The 15,628-nt window shown below is 39.6% G+C and overlaps 1 protein-coding gene across 4 annotated transcripts in view; it reads left to right on the top strand.

The window, feature by feature from the left end:
* The window catches only part of DYNC1I1 (dynein cytoplasmic 1 intermediate chain 1), a 321,789-nt gene that overhangs the window by 252,032 nt on the left and 54,129 nt on the right, over positions 1-15,628 (top strand). For all 4 annotated transcript variants that reach the window (XM_086695920.1, XM_086695909.1, XM_086695921.1 and 1 more), the window contains 3 exons: positions 1,411-1,524; positions 4,004-4,137; positions 7,600-7,744. In XM_086695920.1, coding sequence (XP_086552046.1) covers positions 1,411-1,524; positions 4,004-4,137; positions 7,600-7,744 — 393 coding nt within the window. The remainder of the gene's footprint in view (positions 1-1,410; positions 1,525-4,003; positions 4,138-7,599; positions 7,745-15,628) is intronic.

The following is a 15,628-nucleotide window of genomic DNA, read 5'->3' as shown; positions in this document are numbered from 1 at the left end:
TTCACTGTAAGAGGAGCTCAGACAAAATATAACATATTCAAAAGAGAGTGACCAGGATGAGGAGGGAACTGAAAGCCTGAAAGCCAGGTACTTGAGAACCATTGGAGGAATTGGCGATGATTAGTCTGAGTTAGATAAGACTAGAAGGGAGGGGTGAGAAAACAACAGTCTATAAATATTGTTTGGACTTGATCTGTAGGATCCCAGAGGGCACTGAACTAAAGTATCTCCTTGAGCTTTCTTTATCCCCAGTGGTGGAAAGAAGAACTCCCTAGGAATCAGGGCAAAAAACTGGTTACCCTTGAGAAAGGTGTTTCAGAAGAGTTTGGATCCACCTCTTGGTGGAGACAAATGAGTAGCTGTCCTCAATGATTATTATGACTCCTTCTGACCAGGAGTTTATATGATAATAATAGTTTGGGAACCATCCTGTATATAATATCAACTTTCCAATATTAAAGATTGTTTCATTGTCATTGTGGCTAGGTATTATGGACAGTAACTCATCAAGAGTAAGACTTAGGCTGTCAGCTATTTGCACAGAGAGGCACCAACTAAGTTGTGGTTTGGCCCGTGATGGCTAAACTGCCTGAAATCTAACCCACATTACTGCTAGGTTCTGCTTATGCTAACCTTCCATTTAGTATTTAATGTGCAGCTGCAAATGATTTTAGCTTACCATTTAGGATTCTACAGAGTGGGGATTGCCTGCTAGAGTTATGACAGGAGGTAAGAGCATCTTGCTTATGATTCCCGGGATGTATAAGTGACTTTTATCAAGGCCCTGGCCAACTCGAAGCCTCCGTAGTAGCCCAGATGATATTTTGAAAAATAAATCTATCATTATCCTAGGTTTTGCAGTAACATAAAAGAACCTAATTTTATCACGAGGTGCACTGTGCCAGTAAGTCCTGCTACCAATATCTCCCCCTCAAATTAAAGAGGCTGATGAATATTAACCACTTTTTATAAAGAATGTTAACAAATGTTTGGCACGGTGACTAGAATGCATTAAACTCCAGATTTAGTAACACATATTCCTTCCAAAAGTCAATAGTTCCACTCTTTTGAAAGCTGTCTGTTTTCATCACTCATGGTGAGCTTAGAAGCCAAACTATGTGCTGCTTCTGCCCCATCAGTCATCATTGGCTGCAGCTTCCTTTGGCTCTGTTGGACCGCCTCTGACTGAGCAAGGTGAAGCTTGGTAAGTATTTCCACTACTACATGTTGATGCCAGAGCTTTTAGAAAGAAATCAGGTTCAAATCAAAAGTGGCAAATGACCTGAGGCTTGTATTATTGTAGGCTTATGTCACCCTTTAATCCTTGTTTTAGAGTAATGTGTTTGACACTTCACCGTGAGCATTTCCTCCTGGATTGGCGTCTAATCCTCCATGTTTATGTTTTTGCAGCATCCCGTGTACTGTGTAAATGTTGTTGGGACCCAGAATGCTCATAACCTCATCACTGTCTCTACCGATGGTAAAATGTGTTCCTGGAGCCTGGACATGCTCTCAACTCCACAGGTGGGTTTGTTTTCCCCTACACATAAGAGCATCCTGGCTAAAAGAGATACTTGCCTAATGGAACATAGTTCCTAAAAGCCAAACCCTCACATCCTATGGGAGCTAAAACCAATGGATGCACTTGAAAGAGTGGGGCCTGCTTTCAGCAGTCTCCTCCCGAAGCCAAAACCCATTTCCTTTACCACAAATCATGTAATTATTGTAATACGTTAATCCTTAGGTCAGTTTCAAGTGAAAATGAAATAATCCATTTTAAAGCATAGTAATTATAGAAGTTGCCTGTGGTATGAATTGTACTTACCCTAAAGCATTGTTAAACAAATGCAAACGAAGTTGGAGCTCCACAAAGCAATCCCTTAAGGGCACTTGCCTTGAAGGAAAGGTATCCCCACAAAACAGAAACCCAAGCCCTTGCTTGCATCCTTAGCCTAGACGGATGCCTGTGTGTATGAAGAATTTGTCCAACCATCTGTTTTCTCCTCTGGAATGTTTGTTAGGATGGCTCCTGCCATTCCTTGCTCAACAAATGAGAAGTTGAAAATGAAAATGTTCCAAAATGTCCAAACCACTACTGATTACAGTAATGGAAACCAAACAAATAAGCACAAGGGTAAGAGACCACTGCAGGGAGCCATCGAAATGCAACTTGCAGAATATATCTATGTATTCAAGATGCATGCATGCACACATACACACATGCATAGACACACTCTGTCCACATTTCTTTATGGGAAAAAACATAGTTCATTGTCCTCCAACTAAAAACACAGAGAAGAGTTTACTGTTAGAGACTTTGACAAAAATGTGAGGAAACATCAGGAAAATTATAAACATATCTAGGAGATAATTCGAAATTTTAACATTCCTATTCCCTTTCCTGGAATAATGACCCTAGAATGTCTGCCTCCCAATTTTCGAAGACATTGGAGTTTCAAGACACATAAGGAAATGTGGAAACCATAAACAACCTCCTATAAGTCTCCAAAAATACAGATGTGGAGAATATTAAGACTAAGTAAATTCTTTTTATAATTTGGGGTGGGGGAGAGAGAACTAATAGGCTCCTTACTATTTAAGTTCATCTATTCTGACTAAGCATTACCATTATACAAGTTGGGAGTTGTGTGTGGGTATTTTATAGCTTTGTCTTAAAATTCTCAGCAATATGTTCTCTGCTTTTAAAAGCATGGAGATTACAAACAGATATAAGAGTGAACCCTCTAGTTGGGAATTTTTAATTGCCCATTTGGCTGATTAAATGTGTACTTGTTTAAGTTAAAACCAGTCGTACAGGGGATACAAGATGGTTCTTATTAATTTTAGCATGCCTACAGACTCCTGTCCTGGTACAGAGATTGAAAGCTTCATGGTATATCCATGGATGGCAAGCAGACAGCATCCAGTCGTCACCCTGGTCCCTCTGTGTTCCAAGTGGGTGACTGAGAGACCATACCTTTCCTGCTGCTAATTTTAGCAATGGAGCAGACCACTGGATGGTTCCATTTTCTGTATTGTCATAATGCCCCCTCCCTGATGTGCTCACTATGTGTGTGGATCTCATGTACTGTGAGCATGTCACATGACCACACCATCTACCCAGACCGTTAGCACACGCAGCCAATTTCTGGATTCCTTGGCTAAGACAACCTGGCTTATTCGTTTGCACAAAAGACTAAACTCCTTAGCAACTATAATGGCATGATCCCCTAGAATGATTTTTTAAAATTACTTCAGGTACACAAAGTAGGCTGTTTTGATGTAAATAGCCAGAAACATTTAGGGATGTTGGTTACACTTAATTACTCTTCACTGTCATTAAACTTCATTCAGCAGAATGTCTCTTAAGATACATGGATTCCTGATTTTGAAAATAATCTTAGATAAAATAAAGGCTTTCCTTTGTTATTTTAAAGACTTATTTAAATACCGTCCTCTGTAGGCATATAGCCTATACACCCAACGGTTGCCTTTCATGAAATCGTGTCCCCTTTGAAGTCTGTTTTTTATGACTTGACTGACAACTTTCTGGTTTTAGTCCATGGAGGACACACACTCCTGCTTTGACAATATGCTTAGTACATCTGATATTAATACACGTGTATTCTCACGAACAATTGATTTTGAAAATGTTTGTAAATACAAGGGTATTGTGTGTTTTATTAAAGCCTGGGGCTGACAAGTGTAACCATTACAGTATTATCTTTAGTTTCTGCACCATTAGTTTTGAAATTCTCACCTGTCATCTCTGCCTGACTTAAGAAGCAGCAGCACACGCTGATGAGATCCAGCCGGCCTGAAACCAGAGATACACAGAAGCATGAATGTCAGGGGCAGTAAAGCGTGGTTTCTGGCACAGCCAGGGTCTTTTGTAACGCTGTGTGAAAAGCAAACAGACGACTTAGCCAAATGATTTTTCCATGCTGTCTTTGGCATGGCAAGGAGTTGACAGAAGGAATATAACCACGCCGTGTTTTGGTAGGAGAGCATGGAGCTGGTGTACAATAAGTCCAAGCCTGTGGCTGTTACCGGAATGGCTTTCCCGACGGGAGACGTCAATAACTTCGTGGTTGGCAGTGAGGAGGGTACGGTCTACACAGCCTGCCGTCATGGAAGGTGATTTTGTGTTTTCTTACTGATGACGTGTTTCTCATTTCCGAAAGTCTGTTATCGCATTCTGGATTATAACCACCTTGCGTTATGAGAAAGGCGATATCTGCAGGCATACAAAGCACACCTCAAGTTTCTGTTACCTTATGGCATCCATCTGCTCTGATCATTAACCACAGTGAGCCTTGGATGGTTCACAGGCCTTGAGGGAAAAGGTCCAAGCTTCTTAGCATATCATGTAAGACCCTTGCAAGCCTCAGCCTCCAGGCACCAGCCACGCACACACCAGGGATGACAGCCCCCAAATATTGCTTATCCCACACACCGCCGTATGTCCCCACACTCCATTTCTTCCGTCAGGTCTGGCACTTCTCTCTTTTTGGCCTGATTAACGCCTTGGACTTCAAGAGCCAGAGCAGAGGTCCTTCCACACTGAAGCCTCTCCTGACTCTCTTAAGCAGACAAAACCACTTCCTCCTTTACGGCTTCACAGAATTTTCATTCCTTTCATTCACTCATGTCCTCAAGGAATTCTTACTAAGAAACTTCCATGTGCCCAGCACGTTTACATCATGAGGATGCGGTAAGGAAAGAAACAGAAGTGGAGATCATATTCTGATTGAGGGTGAAAGACAATAAACTAATACACAAGGAAATATGTGGCTTAAGATGATAGTACTATGGAGAACATTTAAGTAGAATAAATTAGATGGGACCACGGGCTGTAAGATAGGTTTGCTATTTTGTATATTTTTATACCTGCTTCTACAATCCATTAATTGCATTTTATTTCAACTATTCATTCATTTGCCATTTTTCTCTTACTAAACTCTTTCCATTTCATCATTGATTTTCTGCCCGGGGCCTGACACATGGTATGTGAGGAGCTAAAAATCTATATGGAGCATAGAGAAATGACAGTCCCCAAATAATATAGAGAAATGCCTTGGGGCTCTTCCTCCCCTTCAGGGAGGCTGGAATGGTATGAGATACAAGTCACCATGAAGTTTGTAAGTGATAAGAATTCGGCCTTGGTTGAGATCGGCAAATGCCCCTGGAAAACCATCAGGATGAAGTAGAATCCAATAATTAGAATTATTGTAAAATTGCATGCAAGGCTTAATGAGTGGCTTCACCATCTCTTGAAAGGTTCGCTGTGTTCGCCCTGGTGCTTAATTTTCTTTCACTTTAGGAGTTCTAATTCAATTGATTTTTCATCTCTTCTACTCAGCCCAGCTATTTAGATTTAATGAGAAATCAGAAATTGTTCCAAGTTTATACTCCTGTGTTTTTGTGATTTGTAGAAGCGATAAGTGGTGTGATTCTTCCATTCACACAATATGAGCTGTGACGCTCCTACTGTTCTACACATAGCAACAAGCAGTATTTCCCCTGCTCACATGATTTAAAGATGAGTAGGAAGATATGCCTCATGGTTCCATGCCCATAAAACTGACGAAAACCATGCATTAAGGTTTTATGAGAGCATAAAAAGATCTGATAAAATTGTTCATTCATGCAAACATTCGCAGCACACCTACTTTGAACAAAGCGCATCACTCGATGCTTCCAGGCACGCAGACATTATTTAAAACTGGTTTCTGCCTTCAAGAAAGTGATGATAGTGGGAAAGATAAATGCACAAATATCTGCCATACAGGTAGAATGTCATACGTGGCATGAGAGAGGCACAGAGAGTGCTGTGGACCAACTATGGAGTCACAGGTCTATCTACACATTTATTAGAATCAACAGGCATATAGGTTCCGGTGGCGAAATTCAGGACCTTAATTATCTGAAGGCTACAGAACATGTTCATTGATAACCTTCAGGGTTTTTTTTTTTTTTCTTTTTTAGTTTCTCTAATGTGAATACTGTTTTACATGATGAACATTTTTGCTCTGTGGCTATTGTCCTTTTTAAGCACAATCAGAATATGCACTATGGTTCCAAAGAAGGGTACCCAAGGTAAAAACCACAAATCTTTTTACAAGGAGCTTGATTTTGCTTCTTACATTGGTCCATCCATCTGAAATATAAAATACAGATCTTAATAAAGTTGTAACATAGCAAGAATTTGGCTTAGTAATTTTAAATGGGTCACATAGGGCTACGGGGGAGTGGTGGGAGATTTCTATTTTTCAACTAACATAGAGAAGGTGAAAATCCACTTCCATAAATTAAATAAGGTCCTCATTTTGCACCCTATAAACTCTTTCAGGATGCTGTTAAGAGCAAGTGGAGTCTCACCAGGGGCCACTTCAAAGATCAGTTCCTCGTGTTCTTTAGAACAGTTTAAATGATCACGTGTGGAACTGCTGTTAGCAGTTTCACTGGGAATAATTTTTGAGTGCCTGTTACATGGAACATGCACTGTAGCATTTTCTCATGATTTCAGATTTTGCCGAGCACACTGACATTTATTGGTGCTCCAGAAACGCAAATGTTTTAATAACTTAATTCATTTCGCTCTTCTTGACATAATATTTAGATTCCACAATCCCTAAGTATTTGTCATATTTATAACCTCATGCACATAGATTTTTAAAATCCAGAATTTCTGGTATATTTTTTAAGTGGGTATGATTATGTGCAGACTACTGTGTGATAACAGGGCTGGAAATAATCCCAGCTTAGTTAAATAAGCGACATATGTCCTCGGATAACTTTCAAAATGTGTATCACTACTTCTCAAGTGTGCTTCTTTTTTTTTTGGTGGGTGGGGAGGGAAGGCCTATGTTTGTCTATTTTCCTTTATGGTTTCTTTCAACGAATATTTATTGATCACATACTCTATGCCAAACACTTGGCAACAAGAAAAAACAGGCACCAGCCCTTATAGAAGTTATATTTCATAGACTTGAAAACTTCTTTTAGCAAAAACATTATTTTCTAAGTATCACATTGAAGTTTTGCATATCATATTGTGGTGGGCAAGGGGTTCCACAAAATAGCACCTTTTCAGATAGTCAACTTTATTTAAGAAATTCCCTTGAAAAGATAAATGCAAGTATACAAAGATATGTGGAGTTTTGTAGCCAATGGGGTTCCCAAAGGAGTTAAAATGGAATGTGTGCCCAATGTCATCATAAGAGTCTTATTAAATAAATATGAAAGCTTCTGAGATAAAAAAAGTATGTATGTTTTCCATTGATGTGCTATACCAACGATGATAGGATTTGAGAAACTTCTAAAAAAGGAATTTTAAATGCCAAAATTTGATACTAAATTGTGAAGGTTAAAAAGATTATATTGCTCCATATTATTTTTTAATCATTAAAAGTAGTCTAGAATTTTACTTCTCTCAAGATAACTGTGAAAGTGGTTTCATTTTTGGTGGTTTATGGTTGTTCTTCTAAATTACAGAGAAGTAATCATGCAGAGACAAGTTTGGTTTGTTTTTTTTTTTAACTAATCGCTGCTTTGCAGAGGTCACTGAAATTCTATTCATGTGTGGTCTTCGTGCAGCAAAGCAGGTATTGGTGAGGTCTTTGAAGGTCACCAAGGGCCAGTGACTGGAATTAACTGCCACATGGCTGTGGGCCCAATTGACTTTTCACACCTGTTTGTCACGTCATCATTTGACTGGACCGTCAAACTGTGGACCACAAAGGTAAGAATACCCTGATTTAAGATCTCAGGTAACATAGGCAAAGAGGACAATTTTATTGTTCACAGCCTGCTGGTGAGCGCAGTCTGCCTCAGAGCTAAAAGCTCAGTTTCTCTATCCATTTTATTTATTTTAAAATATATAAGTAATACTTGAAAGCATTCTAAATGGGAAAAATCCCAACAGTCCAAATAATAATAAAATGGAAGTCCTTCTTTGCTAACACTAATCCTGCCCACAACATCCCCTCCTGTGCTACCATCTGAGCCCTCTCCCCAGAGGTGACCCTCTTGTAGCAGTTTAGTGTGGATTCTGTAAGCACTGACTTACATGCATATGTACTTATGGAAATATGACTTGAGACTTGGTGTTTTGGTTTGGGGGTTTGGGTTTTTTGTTTGTTTGTTTGTTTTTTGAGCCCTTGGTGGCTTTTAAGCTGGCAAATGGCACTGTATTAGTTGTGCTTTCAAAGGCAATTCTGACCATGTTTGAGAGCCAAGAAAGGAACGACCATCTAAAAGAACGGCACAGTAGTCCAGGGAATAAATGAAAGCAGCATAAACCAGTAGTTTGGGGTGGAAGGAAACAGATGGATTCGAGAACTGTTTATAAGGTACAGGCAACAGAAATTGGTGACTCATCTGATACAAAGATGGTGAGAGAGGGAGCCATCAGGAAAAAACCCAAGTTATGGCTAGAGCAACTAGCAATCTGTGCTCATCTATCAAGGCATTCACTGCATGGAGACATTAGAGGAAGGGTGCGTCGGCAAAGAGCATTGTGCGGGTTAAATTTAAGGTGCCTGGGTGGCACGATTCACGATCTCCATCAGACGGTTTGATATGTGGGACAGAAGCAGAGGGAGACCTCTCGGCTGTGGGTACGTACTTAGTAGCAGTCAGAATAGCAATCACAGAGCACCTGGGTGGCTCAATCAGTTAGGCATCTGACCGGCTCAGTTCATGATTCCAGGGTTTGTGAGTTCAAGCCCTGCATTGGGACAGAGAGCCCACTTCAGATCCTCTGTCTCCCTTTCTCTCTGCCCCTCCTCTGCTTGTGCAGATGTACTCTCTGTCTTTCAAAAATAAATAAACGTTAAAAAAAAAAAGAATAGCAATCATTATTATAGTCCAAGGAGTGTATTTTAAGAGAAATGTTAAGAGTAACAGGGAGCCTGGGTGACTCAGTCAGTTAAGCATCTGACTCTTGACTTTGGCTCAGATCATGATCTCATGGTTTGTGGGTTTGAGCCCTGCATAGGGCATGGAGCATAGGGCTCCATGCTGACAGTGCAGAGTCTTCTTGGGATTATCTCTCTCTGCCTCTCCCTCCACTTGCATGCTCATGCTCTCTCTCTCTCTTTTACTCTCAAAATAAATCATTTAAATAAACTTAAAAAAAATAAATGTGAAGAGTAGGTCCAGAAAAAAACAGGACTGTTTAGGAACTAGAAAAGAAGATTAAAAGAACACCAACCGTTGGGGCGCCTGGGTTGCTCAGTCGGTTAAACATCTGACTTCACCTCAGGTCATGATCTTGCAGTTCATGAGTTCGAGCCCCGCACTGGGCTCTATGCTGACAGCTCAGAGCCTGGAGCCTGCTTTGGAATCTGTGACTCCTTCTCTGTCTGCCCCTCACCTGCTCATGCTCTGTCTCTTAAAAAATAAATGAACGTTAAAAAAGAAAAATTTTTAAAAGAGCACCAACCCAAGAAATAGGGGGAAAAATTATAACTTTGGGGTATGAATAGAGAAGAAGAGGACATAATTGGCCTCAACTGTAGGAAAAACAACTCACCTATAAGAGAAATTGAATTAAAACCAAGTTGAGAAACTTCTTTTCAGCTATCATACTGACAAAAATTCAAAAGCAATATAATCTGTGATAAGACAGAAAGAACCAGCCATTCTCATACATTGCTGGTGCAAATGGAAAATGGCACAACACTGGAGAGAAGAATTTGGTAATATATAAAAAATAATTCACCATGCATATTTGCTCATTGTTAGAGCAATTCCTGCTTCTAGGAATCTATGCCAAAGGTATACTAGCAAAAATAAGAAAAGACATCTGCAGAAGGAGATTCATTGAAAGGCTACTTTGAATAGCAAAAGACTGGAAAGGACCCAAGAGTCCGTCAGTAGGGCTCAGGACAAATCAAAAGTAGTGAACATCCACACAAGAGAGAACCATTCAAGGAGAGGAAGAAATGCAGAAGGTTTCTTCATACTAGTATGGAGTGGTGCCTAGGATGCATTTTTAAATGGGAAAAGTAATAAATAAACGTTGAAAAAAAAAATTAAAAAAAAAAATAAATAAATAAACGTTGAAAAAAAAAATAAAAAAAAAATAAATAAATGGGAAAAGTAAGGTGGAGAAAAGTATAAATAGTACATTGTCATTGTTTAATATTTATACATGTTTAAGATGTTGGAATGATAGACACATATACACAAAATTATTACTTATAGGGAGGCAGGAGGCCGAAAGAAACAAAGAGAATAGCTATACTTTTTTTTTTTTAATACTGGTTACTTTTGGTTTGGGAACGATGTAAATATTTTTCATAATTACAAAATGAAATAAATTTTAAAAGTGGTTCCTAGGGGCGCCTGGGTGGCTCAGTCGGTTAAGCGTCCGACTTCGGCTCAGGTCATGATCTCACGGTCCGTGGGTTCGGGCCCCGCGTCGGGCTCTGTGCTGACAGCTCAGAGCCTAGAGCCTGTTTCAGATTCTGTGTCACCCTCTTTCTCTGACCCTCCCCTGTTCATGCTCTCTCTCTGTCTCAAAAATAAATAAATGTTAAAAAAAAAAAATTTAAAAAAAAAGTGGTTCCTAAAAAACGTGAAGTAACATGAAATGAATCAACCTTACTGTGGCTCAAATGGGAAGCAAACCCTTATAGTATGGAATGATTCAAAGTGACTTTAAAACCCTGTATTTTCAGGCTCTGGGCTGATGGCTCAGAGCCTGGAGCCTGTTTCCGATTCTGTGTCTCCCTCTCTCTCTGCCCCTCCCCCGTTCATGCTCTGTCTCTCTCTGTCCCAAAAATAAATAAACATTGAAAAAAAAAATTTAAAAAAAAAAAAAAAAAAAAAGGGGCGCCTGGGTGGCGCAGTCGGTTAAGCGTCCGACTTCAGCCAGGTCACGATCTCGCGCTCCGTGAGTTCGAGCCCCGCGTCGGGCTCTGGGCTGATGGCTCAGAGCCTGGAGCCTGTTTCCGATTCTGTGTCTCCCTCTCTCTCTGCCCCTCCCCCGTTCATGCTCTGTCGTCTCTCTCTGTCCCAAAAATAAATAAACATTGAAAAAAAAAAAATTTAAAAAAAAAAAAAAAAAAAAAAAAACCCTGTATTTTGACTCTACAGCCCGAAAAGGATATATTTTAAAGATAACAGGAACTCGATGAAAATTTTTAAGTACTTTTCATACTCACATTGCTGGTGGTTGTATTGTTACTTTACTCTCATACCATTGTATTTGTATCATGAGATAAATGAAATGGCTGCATTTGTGTCATTGAAGAGTGATATCAGCTGGGTTGAAAGAAGATACAAATGCATGAATTGAGTAAAATCTCTGTAGTAATCCTGAATACAGGTTGTATGCATCAGTAAAAACTTGTGGTGTATGTTACCTTTAAATCTAAAAAATACAGGGGCACCTGGGTGGCTCAGTCGGTTGAGCGTCCGACTTCAGCTCAGGTCATGATCTCACAGTCTGTGGGTTCGAGCCCCGTGTCGGGCTCTGTGCTGACAGCTCAGAGCCTGGAGCCTGTTTCAGATTCTGTGTCTCTCTCTTTCTCTGACCCTCCCCTGTTTATGCTGTCTCTCTGTCTCAAAAATAAATAAATGTTAAAAAAAAAAAAAAAAACCTTTAAATCTAAAAAAATACATATTCAAAGCTCTATTTACCAAAAAGGTCCAGAAACAATGAGCAATTCAATAGCAATGAGACTCCTGGTGTCCAGATTGTGCTCTCTAAATACCAGTTTCACTAAAACAAACCAGAGATTCTGAAAGAAATTACTGATTCTAGATCTGGAGCAGGAAATGTATAAAATGAAGCTGGAATATTTCATCATAATAGAAATCAAGGAAGCTACCAAACACTGCATGTTTCTTGTCAAAGGTCTTAGTAGCCAATTTGAATAAGCTTCTGCTGTCCAAAGAATATCAATAAGGGTAATAGATTCATGAGTTCATAATAATACTGAAAAAAGGGGAAAAAAAACCTCATTAGTCATATTTGGAGAATTTTAGGGAAACAAATTCAATATTTTGGAAATTAAAGGAAGAATCAATTATTTATTCTGAAAGATTTAAACATTTATTCTGTCTTTTCTATATGATTTGTATGTCAGGGCTACTAAACAATTGATAAAGGGATGTTCTAGAAATATTCCAGCTAATAAAGGAAGATAAGATTTGCTTATCACCACTCTGGAACCTCTAATGATTTAGGTAATGATTATTGCTGATGACATTATAAAAATAGAAACAACTTTCACAGTTATGGAAGTATAGAATACTTCTTTTGAAGTAGGTTTGTCCCCCAAATAAAATTCAAATCCTATCAATCCACCAGATCTCTAAATTTAGAAGCAATTGGAGATAAATAAGCTAAATACTAAATAATACTACAGAGATGGAATCAGTCAAATCAAGGCTGTGGAGAAATCTATGGCACAGCTGATCTCCTTTCTGCAACATTTTCTTTGAAAACCTTTTTTTCAAAGAAAATAAAAGAAATGGAGGTGGAAACTATGTATCAAAACAAAATAGAACCAAACAATACTTGAGACATTTCAACCAATCTTAAAATACTAATCCTGCATAGATCTTGATCCAGACAAGCAACCCTTTGAAAAAAGTGGAAGGTTATCAGGAAAATGGGAAAATTGACTATAACATTTGATGATATTTATGGATTATTATTTTTAGGTGTGATAATTATATTTTGATCATCTTAAGATGATTTACCTTTTAGAGATGCACACTGAAATCTTACAAAAGAAATCACATGATGTAAGAAATTTGCTTCAAAATAATCAGTTGGGAAGGGAGAGCATGTGGCTATAGATGAATAAAATTGTGATATATTGATAAGTATTGTAGCTGGATATTGATATTCTTCTATTTCTGAATGCATTTAAAATTTTCTATAGTAAAAAACTAAAAAAAAAAAAAAAAATAAACAAAAGAGAAGGAATGACCAACAGTAACAAATACTTCATGGAAGTATCGTCAAGACTAAAATGCATCCATTGTATTTGGCAGCCTCACTGTGCCCATGGCAAGTACAGTTCCACTGGCATGTTGAGGATGGTACATGAATAACAAAGAGTTAAGGAGTGAGTGAGAAGGAAGGAAGCATTGAAGAAAACTCGAGAAGTTTGGCTATGAGTAGAGGAAGATGGGAGGTAGAGAGTTTTCCTTTTTTCTATTCTTTTTTTTTTTTAAAGATCACAGAGACGCTTGAGGATGTTGCTGTTGTAGAATAGCCAGCAAAGAAAAAGAGTAGAAAACCTGCAAGTGTAAAACGGAGAAAGGGCCCTGAAGGTGTTGGGGTAAATGAGATGCATAGCATGGGCAACGGGTAATATTGATATTAGGGCAGTGGCATGTCTTCTGTTGTAACAAAGGAACAGGAAAGGAAGGGGATGAATACGCAAGTGCGTAGGTGTGATGAACAAAAGCAGAGGGAACCCTTCTGGGTTTTCTCAGTGAAGCAGGATGTGAGGTAGTCTGCTGAGTGGGAAGCCGAGGTGCTGAAGGGAGCAGGTTGCAGCTGGCCATGGGAGAGAAGAGGAAGAGCTGATTAAGGAAGCAAAGATGGACTCTGGGAGGTGTCATTCTAATTATAGTGGCATCGATCTTCAGGGCCGACTTCCTCCAAGAGAAATTAGCAGCAGAGATATGGATATGGATGAGGGGGACACTTAGTTGGATCCAGGGCCAAATCTTTCCCAGAGTGCGATGGCGAGACAATAGAACATGAGATTGGAAATAAGGACAAGAGTATGTGTGATGTTAGAGGGTAAGGATTCTATGCTCTGGAGCTGAAGGGAAATGAAAATAGGAGAAGGTAAAAGAGCAAGGGGTCGGAAGCCCCTAGAAGATCAAAGAATAGGTATGAAGAAAGGAATTGAGTAAGAGAATTAGTAAAATAAGAGATTATTGTTAAAAAGTGGGATGTTTGGATTTAGTAATGAACGACTGAAATAATTCCAAGTGGTAAAAACAAAACAAAACAAAGCAATAGCTCCAGGGTGTGGTCATATTGTAACTGAAGTCAAGCAGACGTGAAGTTCATTGGAGCTGAGGGGGTCTGACTGGGATAGAAAAGTACATAGCGAGCCCCATGCTAAAGTCACCAGTGAATTAGGAAGAGAGATCAGAAAAGGTAAGGATGATAGAGAATGGCCTGAGCTTAAAAGAAGCAGGACTTTTTATAGGACATCTACACCCTGGAGAGCAAATAAGAAGCTGACCCTCTCCCTCTTCTGAAATAGAATATCTAGTAATGAACACTTTCTCCTGGAGGACACAGCAGGGGCGGTGGTGAGCTTATGAGAGAAGCGGGGAGGGAGGTTCCCCTGAGACAGGAAGCAGAGGGAGCTTTCCATGAAAAGCCTGAAGATGGAGGCAAATGAGCTCATCATGGAATGGGAGACATGGAGAGCATGGTGGAAACATCTAGAAAGGGGGAGAGCACTGAATGGTTGGTGCAGGTAAAACAAGTACTAACAGAGATTTCTAGACAATGCTATGAGAATTTAGCAAAAATAGGGAGGGGAGATACAAAAAAAAAGGAGCCTGGAATTCTGAACAGAATGCTAATTTTTGCAAATTCTAGTGAGGACAGCAAGCAAGAAGAAAAGATTAAAGTACATTGCATTGCCCACCCTCCACCTCCCCATCACACCAGATTTCATCATTAAACCACAGTCAGGGGAGGCTTCACATTGAAGCAGAAACTTTGTTGGGGCACTTTACCTGGCAAACAGAGGACAAGGCTGCATTCTAGCAGCTGAATCAACAAGAAGCCATTTTCATCTGAATGGTTAAAAGGTAGGGAGCCACTCAGGAAATACATGCGATGAACTGGAAAGATAGGTCTATACTTGGTTGTGTAGATTTATTTTTATTTTATAAATTATGGCAAGTCATTTTAGGACCAAATTAATCAAAACTTAATTCTAGGGAGTTTTCTATGGAAGATGAATTTGCAGGGACTGGGGGTGGTGGAGCAAGACCACCATTTACTGAGGTCATACGGTATGCCAGGCATTATGCTAAATATACTACATGCAATATATAGTCCATTAATTCCTCACAGTAAACTCATGAGTAGTTGCATTACTCCATTTTGTGGAAGAAGAAATAGACATAAGAGAGTTGAAATAACATCCCTGGTGTGCTCAACGAGAGCCTGGGGTATTCAAACCCAAATGAGTGTGACCCCCAAAGCTGTGATCTTTTCCACACCAGCATGCTAAGCCCAGAGACAGGACATCCAGTTTTAAGGCTAGTTTGACCATCCAGGTGAAAGTCAGAATTTTGGCAGTGGCAGCAATGGTGAGTTTGTGGAGAACACAAGTCTAAGAGAAAGAAGCAAGCAGATGTGACCAAGTGACTGGATTTGAGAGCAGAGTCAATGACGATTCTGATATTTCTGCCTTAGGCATCTGAGTAAAAGACTGATGGTGCCAGTGACTGAGATAGAAAATAGAGGAAGAGCAGGCTTACGCTGGGGGCAGAAAATTAGCAGTCTGGGGCATGCTCCAGCTGAGGCACCTGGAAATTCCTAAAAGATAATGGAAAATACCGGAACTCAGGGTTAAGAGTGTAGGTAAAAATCTGCTTTGATCTCAGGGTTGTGAGTTCA

This window comes from Puma concolor, chromosome A2, assembly GCF_028749965.1.
Source record: "Puma concolor isolate L17-30 chromosome A2, mPumCon1.1.hap2, whole genome shotgun sequence".
NCBI lineage: Eukaryota > Metazoa > Chordata > Mammalia > Carnivora > Felidae > Puma > Puma concolor.
Note: the sequence above shows the minus strand (reverse complement) of the source record. Positions and strands in the feature narration are given on the sequence as shown.